This window comes from Macaca mulatta, chromosome 8 (genome assembly GCF_049350105.2).
Source record: "Macaca mulatta isolate MMU2019108-1 chromosome 8, T2T-MMU8v2.0, whole genome shotgun sequence".
Classification (NCBI taxonomy): Eukaryota; Metazoa; Chordata; class Mammalia; order Primates; family Cercopithecidae; genus Macaca; species Macaca mulatta.
This window is the reverse complement of record NC_133413.1, coordinates 134,487,296-134,513,184: the sequence shown is the minus strand read 5'-3', so window position 1 is coordinate 134,513,184 and position 25,889 is coordinate 134,487,296. Positions and strand designations below refer to the sequence as shown.

Here is a 25,889-nt window from a genome sequence, read left to right as displayed (position 1 = left end):
ACAGAATACTTCCATTTGGGGAAGGCAAAGAGATATTAGCATAAGGCAGAGGTAGGTTTTAGTTAAGGTACAGATTTAAATCACCTTTTTTCTGATGCCATACCACCTCATCCCCTTCCCTGACTAGTGGTCAAAAGGAAGCAGAGCCAAGATGTAAAAGAGCTATAAAATGCTTCTCTGGGGCTTAGGCTGTATCTTTTTTTAATCAATACCACTAGCAAACAGGAAGGTCTAAATTTTAGCTTTCACATTCACTTTACAATCTGCTTGACATATTAATATTTCTTTAACAGCACCACATCACTCTGCTTCCTTCTGTTTAAAGATAGATATATGACAAATGTTACTGAATAAGTTTAGGTATCCAATGTTTAACTGAAAGATGTATATGTAATAAGTTTTCCTCATAAAATATTTTTATAAGCTAATAATTTTTAGCAAAATGACAAAATAAGACAAATATTAGACAAAGAAAGTGGCCTTATCTAACAAAGCAAGATGGCTCCTTTTGTGGGCTGTGGGTTTAGTATCCTCCATGAGGCACAGATTTGGTTAGGGTTTAAAAAGGTGAGGAAGGAAGGAAAAGGGAGGTTGGAGTTGGTTGATAACCTTACCCTTTCACATAAATATCACTTGATTTTTGGCCTGTGAAGAAATTCTCATCCTCTAAAATGACATCTTCAGTGTTCCAGATGGTCACTCTCAATTCGTATCTGGGATGGGAGAAGGATGCATTAAGTTGATGACCTTGAAAGCTGAGTCAGTTGCTGTCTGTGTGGTTCTAGCATTGCCTTTGGTCTGTAAGTTTCCTAAAGTTTGCCAAGTTCAGAAATATCAACACTCAGGGGCTTGGTTCTGTCAGAACCAAGTATCCAAGCTGGAGACCTTAGAACCATCAAGGACATGTATTCCTCTGAGCAGGTCTTCCTTCTATTAACCAGCATTTTTCAGATGAGGAACTGGAAACTCAGAAGCCCCTCCCTTAAGACAGGGGCCACCACCAGCTCCTGCAAAACTGGCCAAGTGGATAGTGAGGTATGATGATCAGGTAACCTGTCAGTCACCAGATAAAATGTCAGGATTCTTTTGTCTGCTACCCTGGTGTCTTCCCCTAAAGCTGGGGCTACAGCTGACATACCCTTTGGGTCGCCTTGGAGAGATGTCAACAGGAGGTCCAGGTTGAGGCATATCCTTGGGAAACATGTCTACCCACATCTGCAGGCGGCCCTTGTTAAGAAAAAAATATCTTCTTTAGCTTTGGGAGGGGGCTGAGGGGCATGAGTAATTGATAATTCATGGTTGTATAAGATCCTTTTAGTAAAAATAGATATTAAGTATAGCTTGGTAGTTTTATAGATGTCTATTTAGCATATCTGTTGACTTCTGTGTATATATATATATATATTTAGGAATTAGAGCATAAATTAAGAGTAGGTGAAGGGTGAGTAAACCTTTATTGAGTATCAACTTAGGGGGTAGACATAACGCTATCTATATACTTGACACACATTATCTTATGAACTCTTGCAACATCCCCACCAGGTAGATGTTATTATTCCTTTTTGACAGAGGAAAAAAATATTTTGCCCATGCTTAATACACAATACGTAGCATAGTCTGTATTCAACCCTTGTGTGTCGACCCCAGAGACCTTGCTCTTTCTGTAAATTCCTAAGGATTAAAAAGATGATAATCCCATCTGTCACAAAGATCATCCTTCAATGTAATTTTACATCCATTATCTCTGTTAATGTTCACCCCAGCCAGGATTCTGTTCTATACATAAACTAAAGCTCAGAGAAGTCAACAAAGTTTATATGATGTTCTGTGGCTAGTTAGTGGCAGAACAAAGCCTCCCATCCATTTCCTTGAACTCCATACATCAGATTTTACCCTGGTACAAGAGATTTAAGAGCCCATGTGAGAAGCCCTGTGGATTCCATGCCCAGCTCTGTTGTATACATTCTAAGAACGCTGTCAGCTCTGGCAAGAGGGGAGTAAGGGATGTGGGTTGGGATGATGGGGCAAGGGTGGATTTTATACGAATGAGGTGGGGCTCCACCAGAGCATGAAGATGATGTAGGATTTGGATGAAAAGGGGCTTTGGCTAGAAAACAGTGGCTCTTCGGAGGAAGAGAAAATGTAAGCAAAGGTTTCACATTTGGGAAGAAGACCAATTGAATAGAGAAAAGCGGGATGATTTATTTTCTAAAGACACATTAATATTCACCCTTAATCAGAAAGCCACATCTGACCAGCCAAATGAAGGATCCTAGTAACCAGATGATTTCAAACACCTGGCAGTGAATTTCAGGAACCAACCATAAGCTTCTACATCTGATAATGGTTTACCCTCTCAACATGCTCCTCCACACATGCAATCACTAGGTCTATATCCCAATACCTCTGGGATAGCAGGGTGAGTGTTTCTGACCTGTTATAATCAAACTCACATGATTTGCCCTTCAGTGAGTGAGTCCAGAGCTGGGGCAGAAGCTGGCTTGGGGTGTGAACCTGGCATGGACCAGGGATGCAAATTGCCTGGGCTAAATCCCATCTCTACTACTCCCCAACTGAGTAATTCAGAGCAAATGAATTGAGCTCTCTGAACCTCAATTTCCTTATTGTAAAAGTGAGGATCATAATAAGCCCATCATGAGGCTGCAGTAAGGAATAAGAGGAAGGTGTCACACACTCCCCTGTTTAGGAAAATCCTGGTGTGTGTTCCTTGTACCAGCTTGATTATTAACAGTGCCCTTGTTCACTCCCAAATGGCCCCAGTTTGAATAAACAATTCTATGGTCATCCTAAATAGTTGAGATAATTTGCGTAAAGGTCCTAGTACACGGAAGGCTCTTCACAAAGTTTATCTTGTCTTCCCTTCTGACTCCTAGCCCAGCTCTCTAGGTATTTTTTCCACACAGCTGCTTCTTACCAGTTATTTAAAGTAACCTACCACCTATTGCTTCTCTGAGAATAGCGTGTGTTATCATTAGGCTGTGTACTTACAGACAGATTTTGGACACAGTCCTGGGCATACCCAATGGGTTAAGTTTTTCAAATCTCCAACATTCTTCCAAAAGTGTTTGGTAACTCAAATCATAAAATGCCCTAGGTTGAACACTGACTCCAGGGCAGAGCTTCTCAAATTCAGTATTATTGATATTTTAGGCTGGATAATTCCTTGTTGGAGGGAAGCTACCTTGTGTTTTCTAGGATGTTTAATTTAGCAGCATCCTTGGCCTCTACCCACTATATGCCAGTAGCAACCCCACCTACCTGTGACAACACAAAATGATTCCAGACATTGCTAAATGTTCCTGAGGGAAGGTCAAAATTGTTCCTGGATGAAAACCATTACCCTATGGTACACAAGATTAACTTTTAGGGCCAGAAAAGTCTCACCCACTACCTGCTCCATTCCTGGCTTATCCTTGTGGTACAGCGGCCGAGTTTCTATGTGCTCGGGAACTAGTCTGCACCCGACTTCTGGGATATCTTCCCAAGAGTGTAAAACCTTGAGGGCCAGGTGTTCATAAGACTCCACTATCTCATCTGCAGGAAAGACAAAGAAATTTGTCAGGTGTGTGTTCCTGCAAGGAGACAGTGACGGGCTGCCATATGCATTTTTAAACACTTAGAGGCTTATTTAAATGTACCAAGGGGCTGGGTGCAGTGGTTCACACCTGTAATCCCAGCACTTTGGGAGGCCAAGGTGGGTGGATCACTTGAGGTCAGGAGTTCAAGACCAGCCTGGCCTACATGGCAAAACCCTGTCTCTACTAAAAATACAAAATATTATCCAGGTGTAGTGGTGGGTGCCTATAATCCCAGCTACTCAGGAGGCTGAGGCAGGAGAATTGCTTGAACCCGGGAGGCAGAGGTTGCAGTGAGCTGAGATCGCGCCACTGCACTCCAGCCTGGGTCACAGAGCAGGGACTGTGTCTCAAAATAAATAAAGTGTACCAAGGAACAGGGAAAGCAAAAAAAAACACAGAAAAAGATAAAAGGATGGATGGAAAGAGGTGGAGATAGAAGGGAAGGGGAAAGAGATAGAAAATTTAGAGAGAGGGAAATTAGACTAGTTCACAAGAGGACCCAGAGAGCAGTCTTGGTCCTGGAGTAGGGGCTCCACCCACCCTCTAAAAGTCTACAGATCACAAACATGGCTTCAAGGTACTGGAGAGGGTACATTTTTGGAGTTCGCTCCACAACTGTTTGCTAACATGCTGTGAGAGGGCCTGGAAAATCAGGGTGGCTCTAAGTGAGGTGGTTCAATGGGCACAATGTCCATCCATAGGGACATCTTTTGTCTTCTCACGGTTGCTTTAGATTTCTCTCCTACCTACACCCACCCGCAGGAAATGTCCTCTCATCTGCCATTCTACCAAAGAAGGTCATTCGTAATAAAAACCACAGGTGGAAACGATACTCACAACACAAGACAAACATTGTTAAATAAAACATTGACAAAATTTAGAATGGCCTAATCTGATATAGGAACATTGAATTGTCTTTTAAAAAAGGGGGCCACAATGCCCCGTTTTACATGATGTGATTGTGATTATTATATATTGCATGCTTGTGTAAATGTTTTATTTATCCCATAAATATAAATGCCTATTATTTACCCACAAAAATGAATAATAAAAATAAAGGGGCCACAAAAAAATCTCCCAGTAGCAATAATTACAATCAGTAAAAGTTGATAGAGACACACAAGAAATCAATGAATAAATCTTTGTTAAAGTTTAAGCAGCCAGGAACTAATCTTATGAACATAATTTCAGACTTCTAGTGGGCAAAAAAGTGGTAATTGTTTAATTATGTAGACTATTGACCAAAGAACTAAATTGGCTTAATAGAGTATATTGTGAATAAATATTTTTCTTAATATATCATTAATATCAATAATCTGCATGTAAGAACCTTCAGTGGGTTTCTGGACTTGAAATAATAAGGTAAAAGGAAATCTTGGTATCAAAGTGGTAGGGGTCAACATAGTGTCTAAACCATCCTATGTATGGTTCAATACTTTTGATGCAGTGACCTCATGCCTTTAACTGGGCCCATTGTATCAAAAGTACTGAACCATACGTAGGACACTTTAAAGCATCAAATGCATGAGCGAGTGATATGGTTTGGGTCTGTGTCCCTGCCTAAATCTCATATCCCCAGTGTTGGAGGTAGGGGCTGGTGGGAAGGTGACGGGATCATGGGGGCAGTTTCTCATCGATGATTTAGCACAATCCCCCTAGTGCTGTTCTCGTGATAAGAGTTCTCACAAGATCTGATTGTTTAAAAATGTGTAGCACTGCCAGGCATGGTGGCTCACACCTGTAATCCCAGCACTTTGGGAGGCCGAGGTGGGCAGATCACCTGAGGTCAGGAGTTCAAGACCAGCCTGGCCAACATGGTGAAACCCCAACTCTACTAAATATACAAAAATTAGTCATGTGTGGTGGTGTACACCTGTAATCCCAGTTACCCAGGAGGCTGAGGCAGGAGAATCGCTTGAACCCGGGAGGTGGAGATTGCAGTGAGCTGAGATCGTGCCACCGCACTCCAGCCTGGGCGACAGAATGAAACTCCATCTCAAAAAAAAAAAAAAAAAGGGTAGCACTTCCCCACTTTCTTTGTCCTGCTCTGGCCATGTGAGTGCCATGCGGGCTACCCGTTTGCCTTCCACCATGACTGCAAGTTTCCTGAGGCCTCCCCAGAAGCCAAGCAGATGCTACCATGCTTCCCACAGAGCCTGCAGAACCGTGAGCCAATGAAACCCCTTTTCTTTATAAATTACACAGTCTCAGGCATTTCCTCACAGCAAATGCAAGAACAGACCAACACAGTGTGACAGTATGAGAATTCTTCTGTATCATTAAAGTAAATGTGATTTTTTTCCCCTCACTCTAAATGTATGGAAGCCTCTCTGGGAGTGTTATGTCCCAGGATGTTCATGTGGAAAATCTACTACTTGATGTTAAAATAGGAGAGTTACTGGTATAACATTTATGGGGGTAATTTGGGTTGTGTTCAATTATTTATGCTATATAATATTCACTTCAAGACTATTGCCCGCCTTCTGACACAACAATTTTACTTCTGTGACCTATACTATAGAAATTTCAGAAATACACAAAAATATGTATAAGGAAGTTCATTATAGCATTGTCACTACAAAAAAAAAGAATACAATGTAAGTAAATGGCATAGCCATAAAAAGGCATATCATCACTAATCATTTCAAAGAACAAAGGAGAATCAATATTGGAAATTTTCAAAGCTGGGGACAAAACTACATATTTATAATTCAGTAAAAATGTGATATATTCTCAAGTCACACACAAGTGCAAGAAAATATGCCAGTGAATAGTGTGGTTGAATCTCAACTTGGGGATTATGAGTGATATTCATTCTTTTCCTTACTTTCCATACTTTCTACCTATGAGCATGCATTTTTTTTTTCTTTTAAGACTGAGTCTTGCTCTATTGTCCAGGCTGGAGTGCAGTGGCACAATCTCTGGTCACTGTAACCTCCACCTCCTGGATTCAAGTGATTCTCGTGCCTCAGCCTCCCCAGTAGCTGGGATTACAGGCACCCACCACCACGCATGGCTAATTTTTGTGTTTTTAGTAGAGACAGGGTTTCACCAGGTTGGCCAGGCTGGTCTTGAACTCTTGACCTCAAGTGATCCGCCTGCCTCAGCCTCTCATAGTGCTGGGATTACAGGCGTGAGCCACCGTGCCCGGCCACCATAGCCAGAAATATCACTAGAATCAGGATTTTCAAAAGAACAGCAACAGCAGCAGGTATTTTGCAGGGAGTTACCAGTGTCCTCTTCAGTGAAGGTAGTTTTTCCGGAAAAGACTTGGTTTCCTATCTGTATTTTCCCAGGTTGAAAGTAGGGTCCATCCAGCTTGTTGTCTTTGCAGAGCTTGGTGAGGATTTCAGTGGGTTTGGATGTGTCTCTCCAGGCATTGTATCCTTCTCTGAAAAGTGGAGGGAGGATACACTTTGAGGTCCCCACCAAAAGAGCCACCCAGTATGATTTGTGCAGTTTCCTTCAGATTTAACTTGCTATTCTATGTACCCGGGGCTAGGGGTTTTGTTTTCTCTCTTTTCTGGCCAAACACAGCTTGCCTGAAAGGCGAGACTTCTGAGTAGCTTGACAGAAAAATCCTTTGAAGGTAGCTTTTTTGTTGTTTTGTTTTTGTGGGGTTTTTTGTTGTTGTTGTTGTTTTTTAAGCAATGTACTTCTCATTTTTTAAAAATTGAAGGGAAATTCACATAACAAAATTAACCATTTAAAAGTTGACCAATTTAGTAGCATTTAGGATATTGACAGTGAGGTACAACCATCACCCCTATCTAGTTCCAAAAAGTTTCATCATCCCAAAAGAAAACCCTGTACCCAGAAAGCAGTTACTCCTCTTTCCCACCCCCCAGAAGCTCTGGCAATCACCAGTCTTCTGTCTGTCTCTATGCATTTCTTTGAAGGTTATATTTGTTTAGTTTTATTAATTCCCTAGCAGACTTAATAAACTTTCACCATGTTGGCCAGGCTGGTCTTGAACTCCTGACCTCAAATGATCTGCCTGCCTCAACCTCTCATAGTGCTGGGATTACAGACATGAGCCACCGTGCCCGGCCACCTTACTTTTATAATTAGATGTCCCGTAGCCAAAATTATCACTAGAATCAGGATTTTCAAAAGAAGAGCATTTCTTTGCAGGTTATATTTGTTTAGTTTTATTAAGTCCCTAGCAGAACAGCCACTCGGCTGCTGTTGTTCCAAGAGAAAAGCCAGACTCATCCTTTCAAGGCCTCTGCTTCTTCCCTCCCTTCTCCCTAGCCTACCACCCCGCCAAAATCATAGTATATATCCATGTCACAGATAAGGTCTTGTGTTGTTTCTCTAATCAGTGATAAGTTTTTAAATCTCCCCAACCTGTTCTTTCCTTAAAAACTAGCTGTTTGGTTAAAATTACTAATTTGCAATGCAGCACTCCCAACCAGCCAGGACCAAGATAAGCTTGATGCCTCTGCTCATTGGGACACTGGGTTCATCAGAATTTAATTTAAGCATTTAAACAAATCAACATGGCTTATAAAATGGAGCTATCAAGTGGTTTCTCCACATTATGCCAGAGAATCCTGAAAAGGTCATCCAAGCCAGTTCCAGAGCCACACACAGGCCTTCCCAGAAATACGCATGCTTGTCTTGTTTTAAAAACTTTTCAGTGAATAAAGGTTGCAAGTCCCCAAACAACTATACTGCTCCCTAACAGGTCAGCCAGAAAATTCTTCTGAACAAAAGATGTACCATTTTCCTGTGGTTTCCTTCCCAATTTCCGAGTGAGAACAGCCAACCGCTGTCTGAATGGAATCCTCTCAGGCACTTGGAAAGCTATGTAAATCCCCCAAGAGGCATATGGTTCCACTAGGGACTGAAAACTAAACGGGCTCTCTAGGCTCCAGGAAGAACAGACCAGAAAGAGAGACTGTATGAAATCATGCCATGAAGGATATAGGCGCTCCGAGTCTGTTACAGTGTAAATTGGCACAACCCTCTGGAGGGCCATTGGGGCATATGTATTAAGAGTCCCAGAATGTGCATTCCTGTTAATGGAGCAGTCCACCTTGCTGCATCAATATTAAGTGAATTATCAGAGAGGTGTGCAGTGGCTTTTGTATGAGAACATTCATAGCAACAATATTTGTAACAGAATAAAGAAAAATACAAATGCCCTAAAATTCAGGAAGGCAAATTGGTTTTACCATCTTATAATTCCTATGATTGAATACTATAGATATATTGAAATAATGACTATAAAGAATAATGACATAAAATGCTTGGGATATAAGGGTGAGTACAACAAGCAGGTTATAAAACTGCATGGATAGTAGAGTCCAGTTAGGGAGAAAATAGCATGGAACATATTGAAAATGAAATACTACACAAGAATTTTTATATGAGTGGAATAATTTGAGAATAATTTTGTACTTTGTGTTTTCTAATTTCAATGAGTATCTTATAGTTAATAAAAATATTTTTTAAATTACATCATATGCTTAATTTTTTTAAGCTATCAGTACAACATGCTTTTAAAAAAATAAAGCTGGTAGTCTATATTTTAAAAAGTGAGAGTTTGGGGGAAGGAGACAGAGGAACACCAAACTGAAACTATACACACAAGATCAGGCGAGCAATCACAGTACCTGGTTTTAACATGATATTAAGCAAAGAGGCACTAAAGAGGGTAAGAAAGACAGTCTCGAATTGTCTATGCCACTCCTCCCCCATTCCCTGGCAATGGCCCTGTGGCATGGAGAGAGGATCTGTGCACTTAGGGAAGGAAGAGCACAATAATTTTCGGACTTCGGATTGGAACTCAGTGCTGCCCTGTCACAGCAGAAACACACACCAGACAGAACTCAGAACTCAGCTGGTGCCCATGGAAGGAGCATTTAGACCAGCCCTAGCTGCAGGCAAATTGTCCATCCAAGCTGTTGGAAACTGAGTTGAGTTTCAGCAAACTCCGCCACCGCAGGCTAAAGTACTCTGGGGTCCTAAATAAACATGAAAGACAGTCCTGGCCACAGAGACTGAAATTCCTGTGCAAATCCTACTGCTATGCTGAGCTCAGAGCGAGTGGGCTTGGGGTGCACATGACGTAGTGAGATACCAGCTGGGGCGGCCATGGGAGTGCTCGCACCACCTCTCCCCTAATCCCAGGCAGCACAGCTCACAGGCCCAGGAGAGACTACTTCCCTCTGAGTTTCTTGAGGAGAGGGAGAGTAAAGAGGATTTTGTCTTGCACCTTGAACACCAGCTCAGTTGCAGTAAATACAGCACAAGGCAGAGTCTTGGGGCCTCCATTCCAAGCCCCAGCTCCCAGACATTTCTAGACGTAACCTGGGTCAGAAGGGAACCTGATGCCTTGAGGGGAAGAAACTAGACCTAGCAGGATTTATTTCCTGCTGACTAAAGAGCCATTGGGCTTTGAATAATGAGCAGTGAGAGCCAGGTAGTACTTGCTATTGGCCTTGGGTGAAACTCAGAGCAGTGCTGGCTTCAGGTGTGACCCAGCACATTCTCAGCCATGGTAGCGATGGGGAGAGATTCCTTCTGCTTGAGGAAAGGACAGGGAAGAGCAAAGGGGACTTTGTCTTGCATCTTGGGCACCAGCCCAGCCATCGTGGGGTAGAGAACCAAGTGGGCTCCTGGGGACCCTGATTCTAGGCCTTGGTCCCAGATGGCATTTTTGGACCTGCCCTAAGCCAGAGGGCAGCCCACTGCTCTGAAGGGAGAGACATAGGCCAGGCAACATTCACCACAAGTGAACGTTGGCAGTAGCCAGGCAGTACTCACCATGGGCCTGGGGCGGTGGTGGCCATGGGGAGAGACCCCTCTGCTTGAGGAAAGGGGAGGACTTTATCTTGTGGTTTGGGTGCCAGTTCAGCCACAGTCGAATAGAACACCAGGTAGATTCCTAAGGTTTCTAACTCCAGCCGTTGGCTCTCGGATGGCATCTCCAGACCCATCTGGGGCTATGGGCCTGAGGGGAAGGACAGAAGCCTGGCTGGATGTGCCACCTATTGACTGAAGAGCCCCTGGGCTTTGAGTGAACATAGGTGGTAGCCAGGCAGTGGTCCACTGCAGGCCTTGGGCAAGATTCAGTGCTGTGTTGGCGGCCACTGGGTGTGTGTGTCACCCCTCCCCCAGCTCCAGGCAGCTGAGTGCAGAAAGATAAACCCCATTCGTTTGGGGAAAAGAGAGTAGAACAAGAGACTCTGCCTGTAATCCAGGGAATTCTCCTCGACCTTACCCAAGACCACCCAGGCAATATCTCTACAAGTCTGCAGGAGCCACAGTATTACTGTGCTTTGAGTGTCCCCTAAATGCAGATATGGCTGCAGTAACCAAATATTTAGATTCTAATACCCAAGTCCCTTCAAATATTTGGAAAGCCTTCCCAGAAAGGATGGCTACAAACAAGCCCAGACTGCAAAGACTGCAATTAATACCTAACTCTTCAATGCCCAGACACTGACAAACATCCACAAGCATCAGGGCCATCCAGGAAAACATGATCTCAAAATAACTAAATAAGGCACCAGTGACCAATCCAGGAGAGACAGAGATATGTTTTGTTTCAGACAGAGAATTCAAAATGCATTACATTACATTTTGTTACATTAAGGAAGCTCAACAAAATTCAAGATAACACAAAGAAGGAATTCAGAATCCTACTGAATAAATTTAACAAAGATTAAAGTGATTAAAAGGAATCAAACAAAATCTAGAACTGAAAAATGCAACAGACCTACTGAAGAATGCACCAGAGTCTCTTTTAACAGCAGAATTAATCAAGCAGAAGAATTAGTGAGCTTGAAGACTATTTGAAAATACACAGTCAGAAGAAACAATCGAGAAGAATGAAGCATGCCTACGAGATCTAGAAAATAGCCTCTAAGAGGCAAATCTAAGAGTTACTGGCCTTAAAGAGGAGGGGGGGGAGGGGGGGAGAGAGGGGGACGGGGGGAGAGAGGAGGAGAGAGAGAGATTGATCAGAGTAGAAAGTTTATTCAAAGGGATAATAACAAAACTTCTCAAACCAAGAGAAAGATATCAATATTCAAGTACAAGAAGGTTATGGAACACCAAGCAGATTTAATCCAAATAAGACTGCCTCAAGACATTTAATAATGAAACTCCCAAAGGTCAAGGATAAATTAAGGATCCCAAAAGCAGCAAGAGAAAAGAAACAAATAACATACAAAGGCGTTCCAATGTGTCTGGCAGCCGACTTCATAGTGGAAACCTTATAGGCCAGGAGACAGTAGCATGACACATTTAAAGTACTGACGGAAAATAAACTTTTAGCTTAGAATAGTACATCTAGGACAAGTATTCTTTAAATATGAAGGAGAAATAAAGACTTTCTCAGGCGAACTCTGAGGGATTTCATCAACACCAGACCTGTCCTATAAGAAATGCTACAAGAAGTTTTTAAATCTGAGAGGAAAGGATGTCAATGAGCAATAAGAAATTATATGAAGGTGGGAAGCTCGCTGGTAATAGTAAGTACACAGAAAAACACAATGTTATAACATTAACTGTGGTGTATTAGTTATTCATATCTTAAGTGGAAAGATGAACATATGAACCAACCAAAAATAACTACAACAACTTTTGAAGACATAGTATAATAAAAGTAGAAACAACAAAAAGTTAAAAATCAGGGAGATAAAGTTAAAATATAGAGTTTTCATCAGTTTTATTTTTGCTTGTTATTTTGTTTGTTTATGCAGTTACTGTTATCAGCTTAAAATCATGGGTTATATTATTTTCAAGCCTCATGGCAACTTCAAATAAAAAAAAATACAAGAGATACACAAAAAATAAAAAAGCAAGAAATTAAAACATACCACCAGGGAAAATAACCTTCACTAAAAGGAAGAAGGGAGAGTAAACAGCAAAAACAATCAAAAAAATTTTTAAATCGAAGAAGTCCTTACTTAACAATGATAACATTGAATATAAATGGACTAACCTTTCCAATCAAAAGACACAGAGTGGCTCAATGGATAAAAAACACAAGACCCAATAATATGTTGCCTACAAGAAACATACTTTACCAATAAAGATACACATAGACTAAAAGGATTAAAAAAAGATATGCAAATGGAATACAAAAAAACAGGAGTAGGTATACTTATCATAAGACAACATAGATTCCAAGACAAGAACTATAAAAAGAGGCAAAGAAGGTCATTATGTAATGATAAAGGGGTCAATTCAGCAACAGGATATAACAGTTGCATACACATACACCCAATCATGGACCACCCAGATATATAAAGCAAAGAGCTAAAGAAAGAGATACACCCCAATACAATAATAGCTGGAGATTTCAACACCCAACTTTCAGCACTGGGCAGGTCATCCAGACAGGACACCAAATAAGAAACACTGGACATAATCAGCCCTGTAGACCAAATGGACCTGATAGATGTTTGTAGAACATTTCATCCAACAGCTGCAGAATACCCATTCTTCTCCTCAGCACATGGAACATTCTCAAGGATAGACCACACGTTAGGCCACAAAACAAGTCTTAAAAAAATTATTTTAATTGAAAGTATATCAAGTATCTTCTCTGACCACAATGGAATAAAACTCAAAATCAATAACAAGAGAATTTTGGAAACTATACAAACACATGGAAATTAAACAATATGCTCCTACATGGCCAGTGGCACAATGAAGAAATTAAGAAAGAAATTTAAAAATTTCTTGAAACAAATTAAAATGAAAACATAACATACCAACACTTATAGGACACAATGAAAGCGGTACTAAGCAGAAAGTTTATAGCAATAAGCACCCACATCAAAAAAGTAGAAAAACTTCAAATAAGTAATGTAACAATACATCTTAATGAATTAGAAAATCTAGAGCAAACCAAACCCAAAATTAGTAGAAAAAGAGATAATAAAGACCAGAGCAGAAATAAATGAAATTGAAATGATAAAAATGATGAAAAGATTAACAAAATGAAAACTTGGTTTTTCAAAAAGATAAACAAAATTGGCAACTCTTTAGCCAGGCTAAGAAAAAATGGGAGAACTCCTAAATAAATAAAATTACAGACGAAAAAGGAGACATTACAACCAATACTGCAGAAATTCAAATGATTATTAGAGGCTACTAATGATATGTTAGAAATAAATTGGAAAATTTAGAAATATATTAGTAAATAAATTGGAAAACCTAGAAGAAATGAATGAATTCCTAGCAACATACAACCTACCAAGATTGAGCCATGAAGAAATTCAAAACCTGAATAGACCAAAAACAAGTAATGAAATTGAAGCTGTAATAAAAAGTCTCCTAGCAAAGAAAAGCCCAGGATCCGAGGCTTCACTGTTGATTTCTACCAAACATTTAAAGAAGAACTAATACCAATCTGAAAAACAGAGAAAAAGGAAATACTTCCAAAGTCATTTTACAAGGCCAGTATTACCCTGAAACCAAAACCAGTCAAAGACACATCACAAAACAAAAACTATAGGCCAATATCTCTGATGAACACTGATGCAAAAATGTTCAAGAAAAATTTTCAACAACATACTAGCAAACCAAATTCAACATCATTTTAAAATGATCATTCATCATGATCAAGTGGAATTTATTCCAGGGATGTAATGATCATTTGACATACACAATCAATCAGTGTGACATCATTATCAACAGAATGAAGGACACAAACAATATGATCATTTCAATTGACACTTAAAAAGCATTTGATGAAATTCAACATTCCTTCATAATTTAAGAAACTCTCAAAAAACTGAGTATAGAAGGGACATAGCTCAACACAATAAAAAACATACACAACAGACCTACAGTTAGGATTACACTGAATGGGGAAAACTGAAAGCCTTTCCTCTACAATCTGAAACAAAACAAGGATGCCCACTGTCACCACTGTTATCCAACACAGAACTGGAAGTCCTAGCTAGAGCAATCAGATAAGATAAAGAAATAAAGGGCATCCAAATTGGAAAGGAAGAAGTTATCCTTATGGGTAGATAATATGATCTTATATTTGAAATAAAAAACTAAAGATCTCACAAGAAAACCATTAGAACTGATAAATTCAGTAAAGTTGCAGGATACAAAATCAAGGTACAAAAATCAGTAGCATTTCTATATGCCAACAGTGAACAATGTGAAAAAAAGAATCAAGAAAGTAATCCCATTTACAATAGCTACAAATAAAATACCTAGGAATAAACTTCAAGAGAAAAGACCTCTACAGTGAAAACTATAAAACATTGGTGCAAGAAATTGAAGAGGATACAAAAAACCAGAGACATATTCCATGTTCATGGATTGGAAGAATCAGTATTGTTAAAATGTCCATACCACCCAAAGCAATCTACAGATTCAGTGAAATCTCTATCAAAGTACCACTGACATTCTTCATAGAAATAGAAAAAACAATACTAAAATTTACATGGGACCACAAAAGACACAGAATAGCCAAAGCTATTGTAAGCAAAAAGAACAAAACTGGAGGAATCACTTTACCTTCAAATTATGCTACAGACTTCAAATTATGCTACAGAGCTATAGTAACCAGAAGAGCATGGTACTGGCATAACAACAGACACATAAATCAATACAACAGAATAGAGAACCCAGAAATAAACCTGTTCATCTACAGTGAACTCATTTTCAACAAAGATACCAAAATAATAGAGAAAGGACAGTCTCTTCAATAAACGATGCTGGGAAAACTGGATATCCATATGCAGAAGAATGAAAGTAGACCCCTGTGTCTCACCATATGCAAAATTAAAATCAAAATGAATTAAAGACATTAGGTTAAGTAAAATAAACCAGGCACAGAAAGACAAACTTTGCATATTCTCTCTTAAACACTTGAACTCATGGAGATAGAGAGTGGATGATGGTTAATGAGTACAAAAATATATTTAGATAGAATAAGATATAGTATCTGAGAGCACAACAGGGCAACTATAGTCAATAATTTATTGTCTATTTTAAAATAACTAAGAGTATAATTGGATGTTTATAATATAAAGGATAAATATTTGAGGTGATGGATATCCCATTTACCCTGATGTGATTATTATGCATTGTATTCCTGTATCAAATGTCATATACCATATATATATACACACACACACAACACACTTATGTACCCACAAAAATTAAAAATACATTTGAAAAAAGAGTGAAAGTTGGGTCAGTTCTTCCTTCATTTATAAAATGTGGATAACACCTCAAAGGGTGGTTCAGAAAATTCAATGAGATACTCTATGTAAAGTGCTTTATCAAAAGTACATGAATGTTATAATTAGTTTGGACACCGGCATTTGTATTATATTAATTATTCTTCTTCTAGCATTATTATCCACCAGGGGAACCCTATTTCAAGGCACATCTGACTCAGTGAACACATACATTTAGCTCTTGACTCTTGAACCTGCCCTTGGTTCTCAATCAGAGCTGCCTCCCCAGTCACCACGACTCTCAAATGCACTGAACAGAGTCTCCCCAAGCCAGCTCTGCTGATGTGGAGCTCATTTGAGACATTAAAGCTGAGCCTGGTCTGGCCTTCCTAGAGATGGACAACTGGGATGCAGAGTCTGGAGCCCTGAAGGCTACAACAGCTTCAGAATACCAAGTGTCTCCCAGATAGAAAGAACTTACATCTCATACTGGCTCTGCAAGCCACAGATGGCTCGGTGTTTGCTGTAGAAGCGGTTCTCCAGGTCGATCTTGGTCTCACCAATAAGGTCATCTGTGCCAATCATGTCATGGTCATAGATCAGGATGGAAAGCAGGGACTCCTTTGGGAATGTGGCTTGGATCTCAAATGACCTGTGGTCCAAGCAGAGACTTCAAGAGTAACATTTGGTGACACAGGGAACCATTCCCAGCTTCACTTTTCGCTAGCCCACTATTCATGTGAACTCATGAAATACTCAGCAACTCAGTTAATACTTAGCAGATATTTGTTTGGTTTAATTTTTCATTGCAGTACAAAGAATTTTCAATTCTGTTATCAATTTCAAATAGCCAATAATCTCCCCTTTTCATGGACCACATCTTGTAGTCTTCGACTAGGGTGATGGAGAGGAAAAACTTTGGATTTTGGTTTCAAACAGGACTGATTTTTAATTTTGGTTTTGAATCTGCAACTTCCTGATTGTAAAACTTTGGGAAAGTTATTTAATTCATCTTAACCTCCATATTATAAATGAGTATATATGTCTTCTTTATAAATTTAGCATAGGGTTTAAATGCAGTATTGTTTCTATAAAACACGTATTTTACTTTCAGGCATTCAACTGGTACCCAATATGCTGCCATTCCCCTTCCCCTCCATTATTGCTTCATCAACAAATACTAGCTACATTTATTTTAAATGAAAACCTTATAAAAACATAGAATTGCAAGACCAAAGTGCTGTCTCTACAAGACTATGAGCCCCTTGAGAACAGGGACCTGCCTTTCTTTTTTTTGGTTTCTGCATTGCTGGAGCCTGCACTTGACCTGCAGAGAGTACACACAAAATAAATGTTTCTGTGACCCATACAAGATTCTCAGAAATCACCATATCCAATCCCTTCATTTTACAGATAAGGAAATTGAAATCTAGAGAATACTAGCGACTTGCCCAAGATCATCAATCAGGCCAATCTAAGTGCCAGGTTCTTAATTCCTAGCTCAATGCTCCTTCCATGAAACCACACCAATGCAAGTTGTCTCAAGGAGCATTAATGCTGTTGGATTTCCTGTGATGATAAATTATCCATGCTACTGAGTTCCCGCATTGGGACTGGTACTTGAAAATTAAATGTTAAGCAAAACTCTACATTGTAGGGAAATGCCTTCCTGAAAACAAAATCAAGGACACAGCAGTATTCTCCAGCTGTCTAGACTGTCTGCTCTGGTACAGGATGGGCTGGGCTGGGAGCAGTGGACAGAAAGGAGGGGGAGCAAAGAGAATGCGAGCCCATTATTTCCCTGCATGTCCACAGGGCTGTCTGGGCTGCTGCCCTCATGGTCAGATCCACTTAGCCCTGACACTCACTCCCCAGTGAAGCAGGCACAGCAACTGCAGCATGCCCAAGCCAATTAACCCTCCTCAGAGAGAAAAAAGCAGAGATGCTGGACAGCTCCAGTGATGGTAACTGACAGAAGCGGCTCTAGCAGGCCAGGGATATGGTTGTGTGGGAAAGAAATCCATATGTATGTCTTCCATCTGAAGGCACCGTATTGCCTGCCTGAGCTCCAAGATTTACATTCTAAACTGTAATTGATACTCTGCAGGTGCATCACAAGGAAGCCTCCAGCCATGTGCCCCTGAGCCATCACCATTACCGTCACTGGAAGGACTTATTAAGGGTTTAACTGCTGCTGGCAACCATGACAGAAGACTTAATCACCCTGGCCCATCTCCCCAAGCTGTGGGCCCACATATTAATCTCACCTAAATTTCAAACGAAGCTGTCAATAAAAGTTACCAAAAAACAGGGTCGGGCGTGGTGGCTCACACCTATAATCCCAGCAGTTAGGGAGGCCGAGGCAGGTGGATCACTCGAGGCCAGGAGTTCAAGACAAGCCTGGCCAACATGGTGAAACCCTGTCTCTACTAAAAATACAAAAATTAGCCCAGCGTAGTGGTGGGCGCCTGTAGTCCCAGCTATTTGGGAGGCTGAGGCAGGAGAATAGCTTGAACCTGGCAGGCGGAGGTTGCAGTGAGTCGAGATCGTGCCACTGCACTCCAGCCTGGGCGACAAGAGCAAAACTCTATCTCAAACAAACAAACAAACAAACAAACAAACAAAAGTTACCAAAAACAGCCCACTATGGTTGAACTTCCAGTCACCCAGGGAAAAATTAGCCTTATACCAACTTGTCAATGAGGTACTATCCCTGGATGCAAGGGTAGTTTGGGAAAATAGAATGTATCATGAAATGGGCCAAAACTGAGACTTGGTGAAAGAACGAAGAGCCTCTGAGCTTCACAGGAACGATGTTCCATTGTTCATTTGCTCATTCATTCATTCTTTAATGTATTCATTTGTTCATTCAGTATTTATTGTGTGTCTACCATGTGCCAGGCACTGCAGTTTTTAAGAGATAAGTAAAACAATTTCTTTCCAGTGGGGAAGGCAAATAAGAATATGGCTAACTCAGGTGGTGGGAGCTCCAACAGAGTTATAGGCAGGGTGTCACTAGTACACCTGTCTAGGGAGGGGTGACTACGGAAGGTTTCACAGAGATGACTCTTTGACTGAGCCTTGAGTGCAAATGGAAGTTCTCCGTGCTCCAGATCTGCAGAACTTCTAATCTTAGCCATTTTCCCAACCAGGTCAAGCTCCCTGACCGTACAGGCAATTTTATATCTGCCTGATTTTTTTTTAAATTCCCTGCCTCCTCCATAAGGGCGTAGGTTCCATGGAAACAGGGTCATGCACCCTTTATACCTCTCCAGGAGCTGGCACATAGTCTGTCACCAAAATGATGACCTGATTGGAAAGAAAAAAACATTTGCAATCTACTCACAGGGTGATGGTGAATTTCATGTGTCTACTTGACTCGACTATAGTCTCCAGTTATTCAATCAAACACTAATCCAGGTGTTGCTATGGTGGCATTTTGTAGATGTAATTAACATCCACAATTAGTTGACTTTAATTGAAGAATAATCTAAGTAGGCCTTTTCTAACCAGTTGAAAACCCTTAAGAGCAAAAACAATAATCTCATAATAAAGAGGAAAAGCAGTGTATATTGCTACGGGTCGAATTGTGTCTCCACCAAAAGATAAGTTGAAGCTCCAGATCTAGCACCTCAAAATCAGACCTTATTTGGAAGTAAGGTCTTAATAGAGGTAATCAAGCTATAATGAGGTCATTAGGATGGGCTCTAATGCAATATGACTTGTGTCCTTGTAAAGAGGAAAATTTGGCACAGAGACAGATGTGCACAGAGGGAAGATGATATGGAGAGATGCAGGGAGCAGGCCATGTGGAGATGAAGGCTGATATTGGAGCAATGCATCTAGCAGCCAGGGAGCACCAGGAATTGCCAGCAGATCACCAGAAGCCGGGAGGGAGGCAGGGAATAGAGGTTCCCTTGCAGCCCACAGAAGGAAGCAGCCCAGAACATCACACTTTCAGTATCCCAAACTGTGAGAATGAATTTCTGTTGTTTCAGCCACCCAGTGTATGGTACTTTGTTAAGGAAGCCCTGGGGAATTCTCTCTCTTTCTCTCTCCTCTGCTAGGTCCCTTCCTGTGGTGGAACCCTGATTGATACCCACAGTTCCTGCCACATCACATCCTCCCTACACTCTGAACTTTGCAGGGCAAAGAACACCCATCCCTTCCCACCCCCTCAACACTCCCAAGATGGTCTTATGCCTTCCCAGGGTCTTCACAGGACTTGCAGCAGCCTATGGTAATCACACATTTATTTGATGTTCTGTCAATATTTGTGGGCACCTTGAAGGTACAGGTTGTGGCTTGGTCCTCACTGTGTCCCAGCACTTAGCAGTGTGCCCGACACATGGTGGATTCCCAGTAATTGTGAGGAATAAATGAAGTTCTGCAGGTGGACAAGAAAAAGAAAGGCATGTCATGGTGAGGGCACAGCAAGGACAAAGTCCTGCAGATGTGAATGAGTAAGGGGAGGTAGAGCTGATTTATTAACCCATTGTTCAGTTCCTTAGGATCTCATTTTGCTTTATGGTTAATTATCAAGGTGGTGGAGACAATGGGAAACATTCTGGGAAACCATAAGAGCCACGAGGAAGAAACTGTCAAAGCCTACAGACATGCACCATATCAAGATGATGTGGAGATAGGGCCCCATTAAATCCCACGGACAACTGACTGGCCTTTTGTCCATCTAGCCACCCACCAACCCACGCACCCATCCATCCATCCATCTATCTGTTCATTCCACAAATACATATTGAGCACCTGCTGTGTGCCAGGCCCTGTCCTAGGTGCTGGGGATATGGCATTAACCAGACTAGACTAAGTCCCTGCTCAAATACTTCTTACATTCTAGTGGGGAGATGGGAGATGGCCAATAAATCCATAAACATCTAATCCATGTCAGAGGCTACGAAGAAAGGTAAAGCAATGCAAGATACCAGGGCATCAGGGGTTGGAGGCTGTGACACCCTCACGCTGATCCTGAGACACTGAAGTTATGAGGAAGGATTCCACAGACCCCAGGTCAGGCACAAGAATCCTCTACTCTTCCTGCTGGGACACTGTGGGATTGTGCTGGCAACTTCTGTTCCTAAGTAAAAATTAAATACATATCCAACAAAACATCCACATCTGGAGAGCTTTTGGATGAGGTGCTGCAATATCAGAGGCAGGAGGGAACATTTACTTCATCATCCTCTTCTCTTGTTTGCCATAACCATATAGCATGGGTAGTAAAACAAGTCTAGTTCAAGGCACTGTGGTGAAAGTGTCTACCAAGCGGTTGTCACACTGAAACACTAGTTACATAAGTGGCAGGTGACGATAAAGGTCATCTCTAGATGAGGGAAGCAAGGGTAAGCCCCCCAGCACTGTCATTCTCATTAATCTGGACAGGCAAGATCATTTATTGCCCTCATTTCCTCAGGAGCAATAAAATGTAAGAGGCTAGTGCTGATTAAATGTCAGAGGCTCCAAAGTGATCACAGATGTGTAAATGAATTTAAATGGGGCCAATGGAGATTTTATCCCGTGTTCCTGCTTACTCAAGAAACTCAAGGAAGAAGAAATTAAACACACTAAAGATGTATCCGCTGCTACCACAATTACCAAGGTGGAGAGGGAGCTAATGTGTTCTGAGTGTCAATTGTGTGCTGGCATAGCCAATGTGATGTGCTAGATGCTTTACACATTTAATCTTCTAAAGGAATCTGAGATTTAGGTGTCACTGTTGCTGCTTTGCAGGTCAGGAAAACTAGGAACAGAGAGGTTAAGCCATCTGCACAAGGTTGTAGAGCTTGTATGTGGCAGAATGAAACCCAGGCCACCTTGATTCCAGAGTGAACGACAGGTGCACAAACTCAAACAGGGAACAGCAACGCGTAGCACATCCTATTACAGGATCAGTGAGCATGGCAAGGTTGCTGTGAGCTGGCAAATGCCTAGTCCCCTTATGCAAATGCAGTAGCTTTTAACACTTTACAGGAAAACAAAGCACAACTTGAGGACAGAGTTCAACTTTTTGACCTCAGGAGTCACCTCAAATGAACCTCAAAATGATATGATGGAAAAATCCCTTTAGTAGGAGACAAAAGACTAAACTTCTGGCCCATTATCCTCCAATTGTGTCATCTGAACTTGAATATGTTTCTTAACCTCCCTAGACTTTGGCTGCCTTTTATATAAAAAGGAAATCTCTGCTCTATTCAAAAGCACAAGGCTGAATCCAGTGACCTTGCAAGATGCCTATTAAATCTAAAATCCAGAAAATGGTAATTAGAGAGCTGTGGGTATATATTTCTCTACTTAAGTTCACAAAAAAAAAAAAAGAAAAAGAAAAAAATTATAGTAAAGAAAGCTATGGGTAAGGAGATCACCAAGTACCACCAAATTCCTCAGGGGACCATGGAAGAATTCAATCCTGCTCCATGGACATAGGTTTGCTTGGGTTTTACCAAGAGCAGAAGCCAGCATTTAACCTCCTGGCACCATTTCACCCAGGAACACACACATGCACACATCGTCCCCACAGAAACACAGCAGGAGCAAGCGCAGAAAGGACAATAAAACACAGCCCAGGTGGCCACTGACCTTCCAAATACTGGGTTCAGTTGTTTGGGGATGTATTTATCCCGGTCTTTGATTTCTGTCTTGCCAAGCTTGATCACAATGTAGGGATCTGATTTGCCATCTGGATCAGCTGGACTAAGATTAAATGCCTGGAAAGGAAAAAGAAAATGTATTTGGCTCAATAGCTCTCAACGATGGTTGTACACTGGGATTACCTTGGTGCTTTCAAAAATGCTAATGCCTGACTTCTGTCTCTAGATAGTCTGATTTAATGGGCCAGGGCTTTGGGCTTTTGAAAACCTCCCTAGATAATTCTAGTGTGCAGACAAGGTTAAGAGCCACTACTTTAGCATCTGCATTTTGCTGTTAAAAATAAAAATTACTGGCTTTGCCCGAGTTCAACTTTCTCTGGAGTCATCTCCTCGGTTGGAAAGAAGCTCTTGGCACAGAAAAATGAGAAAAATGCTGGACCAGGAGGCAGAAGGCATGAGTTTGAGTTCTAGTTCTATAGTCATGCACCTCTTTATGATGTCTTGGTCAAGGACTGACCACATGTACAATGGCAGTCCTGTAAAATTATAATGGAGCTGGAAAATTTCTATGATCCAGGGACATCATATCTGTTGCAGTGTTGTAGTGCAACACATTACTCATATGTTTGTGGTGATGCTATAAGCAAACCTACCATGCTAACAGTCATATAAGACTATACAATCACGAACAGTACATAATACTTGACAAAGACAATAAATAATGATGTTACTGGTTTATTTACTATACTTTTTAAACTTTAGAGTGTACTTTTTCTATTTATTATAAAAAAGTTAACTGTAAAACATCCTCAGGCAGGTCCTTCAGAAGGCATCCAGAAAAAGGTGGTGTTATAAGGGATAACAGCTCCATGCGTGTGATTGCCCTTGAAGACCTTCCAGTGGAACAAAATGTGGAGGTAGAAGACAGTGATATTGATGATCCTGATCCTGCGTAGGCCTAGGCTAATGTGCATGTGTGCGTGTGTGTGTGTGTTTGTCTTACTTTTTAACAACAAAGTTTAAAAAGTAAAAATAAAACAATTTAAAAATAGGAAAAAGCTTATCGGCTAAGGATGTCAAGAACATATTTGTATACAGCTGAACAATGTGTTTGTGTTTTAAGCTAACTGCTGTTTTGACCAGAGTCAAGTTAAAAAACCTTAAAAGTCTATAAAGTAAAAAAGTTATAGTAAGCTAAAGTTAATTTATTATTGAATAAGGACAAATGTATTTTATAAATTTAGTGTAGCTTAAGTACACAGTGTTTTTAAACTTTACAGTAGCAGACAGTAACATCCTAGGCCTTCACATTCACTCACTGACTCACCCAGAGCAACTTCCAGTCCGGCAAGCTCCATTCATGGCAAGTGCTCTAGACAGGTGTACCTTTTTTTCAAATCTTTCATACTGTATTTTTACTGTACCTTTTCTATGTTTAGATACACAAATACCATTGTGTTACAATTGCCTACAGTAGTCTACACAGTAACGTGCTGTACAGATTTATAGTCTAGGAGTGCAATAGGCTATACCATCATGTAGGAGGCCATACCATCTAGGTTTGTGTAAATACAGTCTGACACTTGCACAACACTGAAACAGCCTAACAACACATTTCTCAGTATTCCCATTGTTAAGAAATATACGACTATATTTCTTTTTTTTCTTTTTTCAGACAGTATTCTGCTCTGTCGCCCAGGCTGGAGTACAGTGGCGTGGTCTTGGCTCACTGCAACTTATGCCTCCCAGGCTCAAGTGATCCTCCCACCTCAACCTCCCAAGTAGCTGGAACTACAGGCATGAGCCACCACGCCCCACTAATTTTTGTATCAGAGATGGGGTCTCACCGTGTTGCCCAGGCTGGTCTCAAACTTCTGAGCTCAAGCAATCTATTCACCTTGGTCTCAAAAAGTGCTGGGATTACAGGCATGAGCCACAGCACCTGGCATTACTACATTTCTAAGTAGTGTGTGATATTGGGCAAGTCATGTCGACTCTCTGAGATCTACCTGTAAAATCATGGGGTGGACCTGAAGGCCCTTCCCAGAACTAATGGTCTCTGAATCCATGACCCTATGACTCTTGCATTTAGCACTGACCAGTTGAATGATGATCTGTTTCTGAGAATAAAGTCTGATTCCAGACAACCTAGGCCTTATACTGTCAAAGGCAAATACTTTCTAAGGAAAGGCCAGAGTAGGAGGATGGTAAGAAATGGTATCAAAAAGATGGAAAAACTCTGCAGCAATGAAAGCTGAGAAACAATTCCATATTTAGGACTCTATCCTGTAGATAGAATAGTGTGAGCCTATAAAGCTGTATGTTCAAGGATGTTCACTAAAACACTGTTTAATAGCCAAAAATTGTAAGCAATGTATTTGTTGATTACTTGGGAAGAAATACAATGCAAAACAGTCCTTCCCATTTCTTCTTGTCACATCAGCCAATTTTAATTCTTTACAAAGCAGTTACCTCTGACACGAATGCTGTTCATTTATCTGTTCCTTTGTTTATTTTTATATCTTCCTAATTCTCACATCACCCTCAACTAGTATGTAATCTCCATGAGAGCAAGAGCACTGTTTATCTTGTTCATTGCTTTACCTCTAGGACATAAAACAGGATCTTCTTAATATTTATTGGATAAATAAAAGAATACTACATTTATTCAAGAAAATGGTATACAGCTACTAAAAGGAATGAAGACCTGTACATACTAATTTAGAAAAAAATGGCCCATCTATCTTGTTAAGTAAGGAAAAAAAGAGGTGGAGAAATTTGATTTCTTTCTTTATGCAAGTTTTAAGTAGCATTTTTTTTACTTGTTAGTGTTCTTTTAATTAAAAGATTTGAGAATTTAATTAATTAAATATTAGTATGAGAGCAAACCACACATAATCAAACTACCAGAAATATCAATGAAAAGTATCAACTGTCCATAACTAGTGAATTTGCCTAGGACTGCCACCTTCTGACTCCCTGTTTGTTCAAGTCCCTCCTATTCTCAAGTTCCAGCCCAAGGCCTCCCTCCCCCATGCTACCTCCTGGACAGAAACCTGATCTGTTTCTCTGGCCTTTGCCTAGAAGATACTAAACACATAAAAGGTGTGCAGTAGATATTTTCTGAATGAATACATGAATAAGGAGACAGATCTTTCTCCAATCTCTGTAGTTCACAGAAATTCTTCCTTCTCCTTCCTACTGTTCATACTATTTATGGATTCCCCAAACTGTATCTTAGAGAACTTTAGCTCTGTAAGGTTTTCTGTAGTGGGGAAAAAGATATGAGGCAAAAGTTTAGAAAATGCTGGTCAAGATTACTAAATAGGGTTTATTTGCTTCTGAAAAGCTCAGAGCCTTGAATGTGCTAATGAGCTTTGTAAATCTCAAAGGTTGGAGAAGGAAATACGCACTATTTCTCAAATTTATTTCAACATATGTTCTGTTTCCTAAGGAATGCCTACATCTCCCAAAACACAAGTGACCTCCTGAACACAATTTTGAAAAGGTTAGTCTAA

The 25,889-nt window shown here is 40.6% G+C and overlaps 1 protein-coding gene across 5 annotated transcripts in view; it reads right to left on the bottom strand.

Moving 5' to 3' along the window:
• FER1L6 (fer-1 like family member 6) overlaps positions 1 to 25,889 on the bottom strand; it is a 213,970-nt gene that overhangs the window by 23,120 nt on the left and 164,961 nt on the right. For 4 of the 5 annotated variants that reach the window (XM_077944009.1, XM_077944008.1, XM_077944010.1 and 1 more), the window contains 6 exons: positions 22,361 to 22,488; positions 16,251 to 16,421; positions 6,830 to 6,990; positions 3,413 to 3,555; positions 1,139 to 1,227; positions 615 to 713 (listed from right to left, as the gene is read on the bottom strand). In XM_077944009.1, coding sequence (XP_077800135.1) covers positions 615 to 713; positions 1,139 to 1,227; positions 3,413 to 3,555; positions 6,830 to 6,990; positions 16,251 to 16,421; positions 22,361 to 22,488 — 791 coding nt within the window. Of the gene's footprint in view, positions 1 to 614; positions 714 to 1,138; positions 1,228 to 3,405; positions 3,556 to 6,829; positions 6,991 to 16,250; positions 16,422 to 22,360; positions 22,489 to 25,889 lie in introns of all 5 variants that reach the window. The other variant, XR_013397421.1, reaches the window with a different exon arrangement.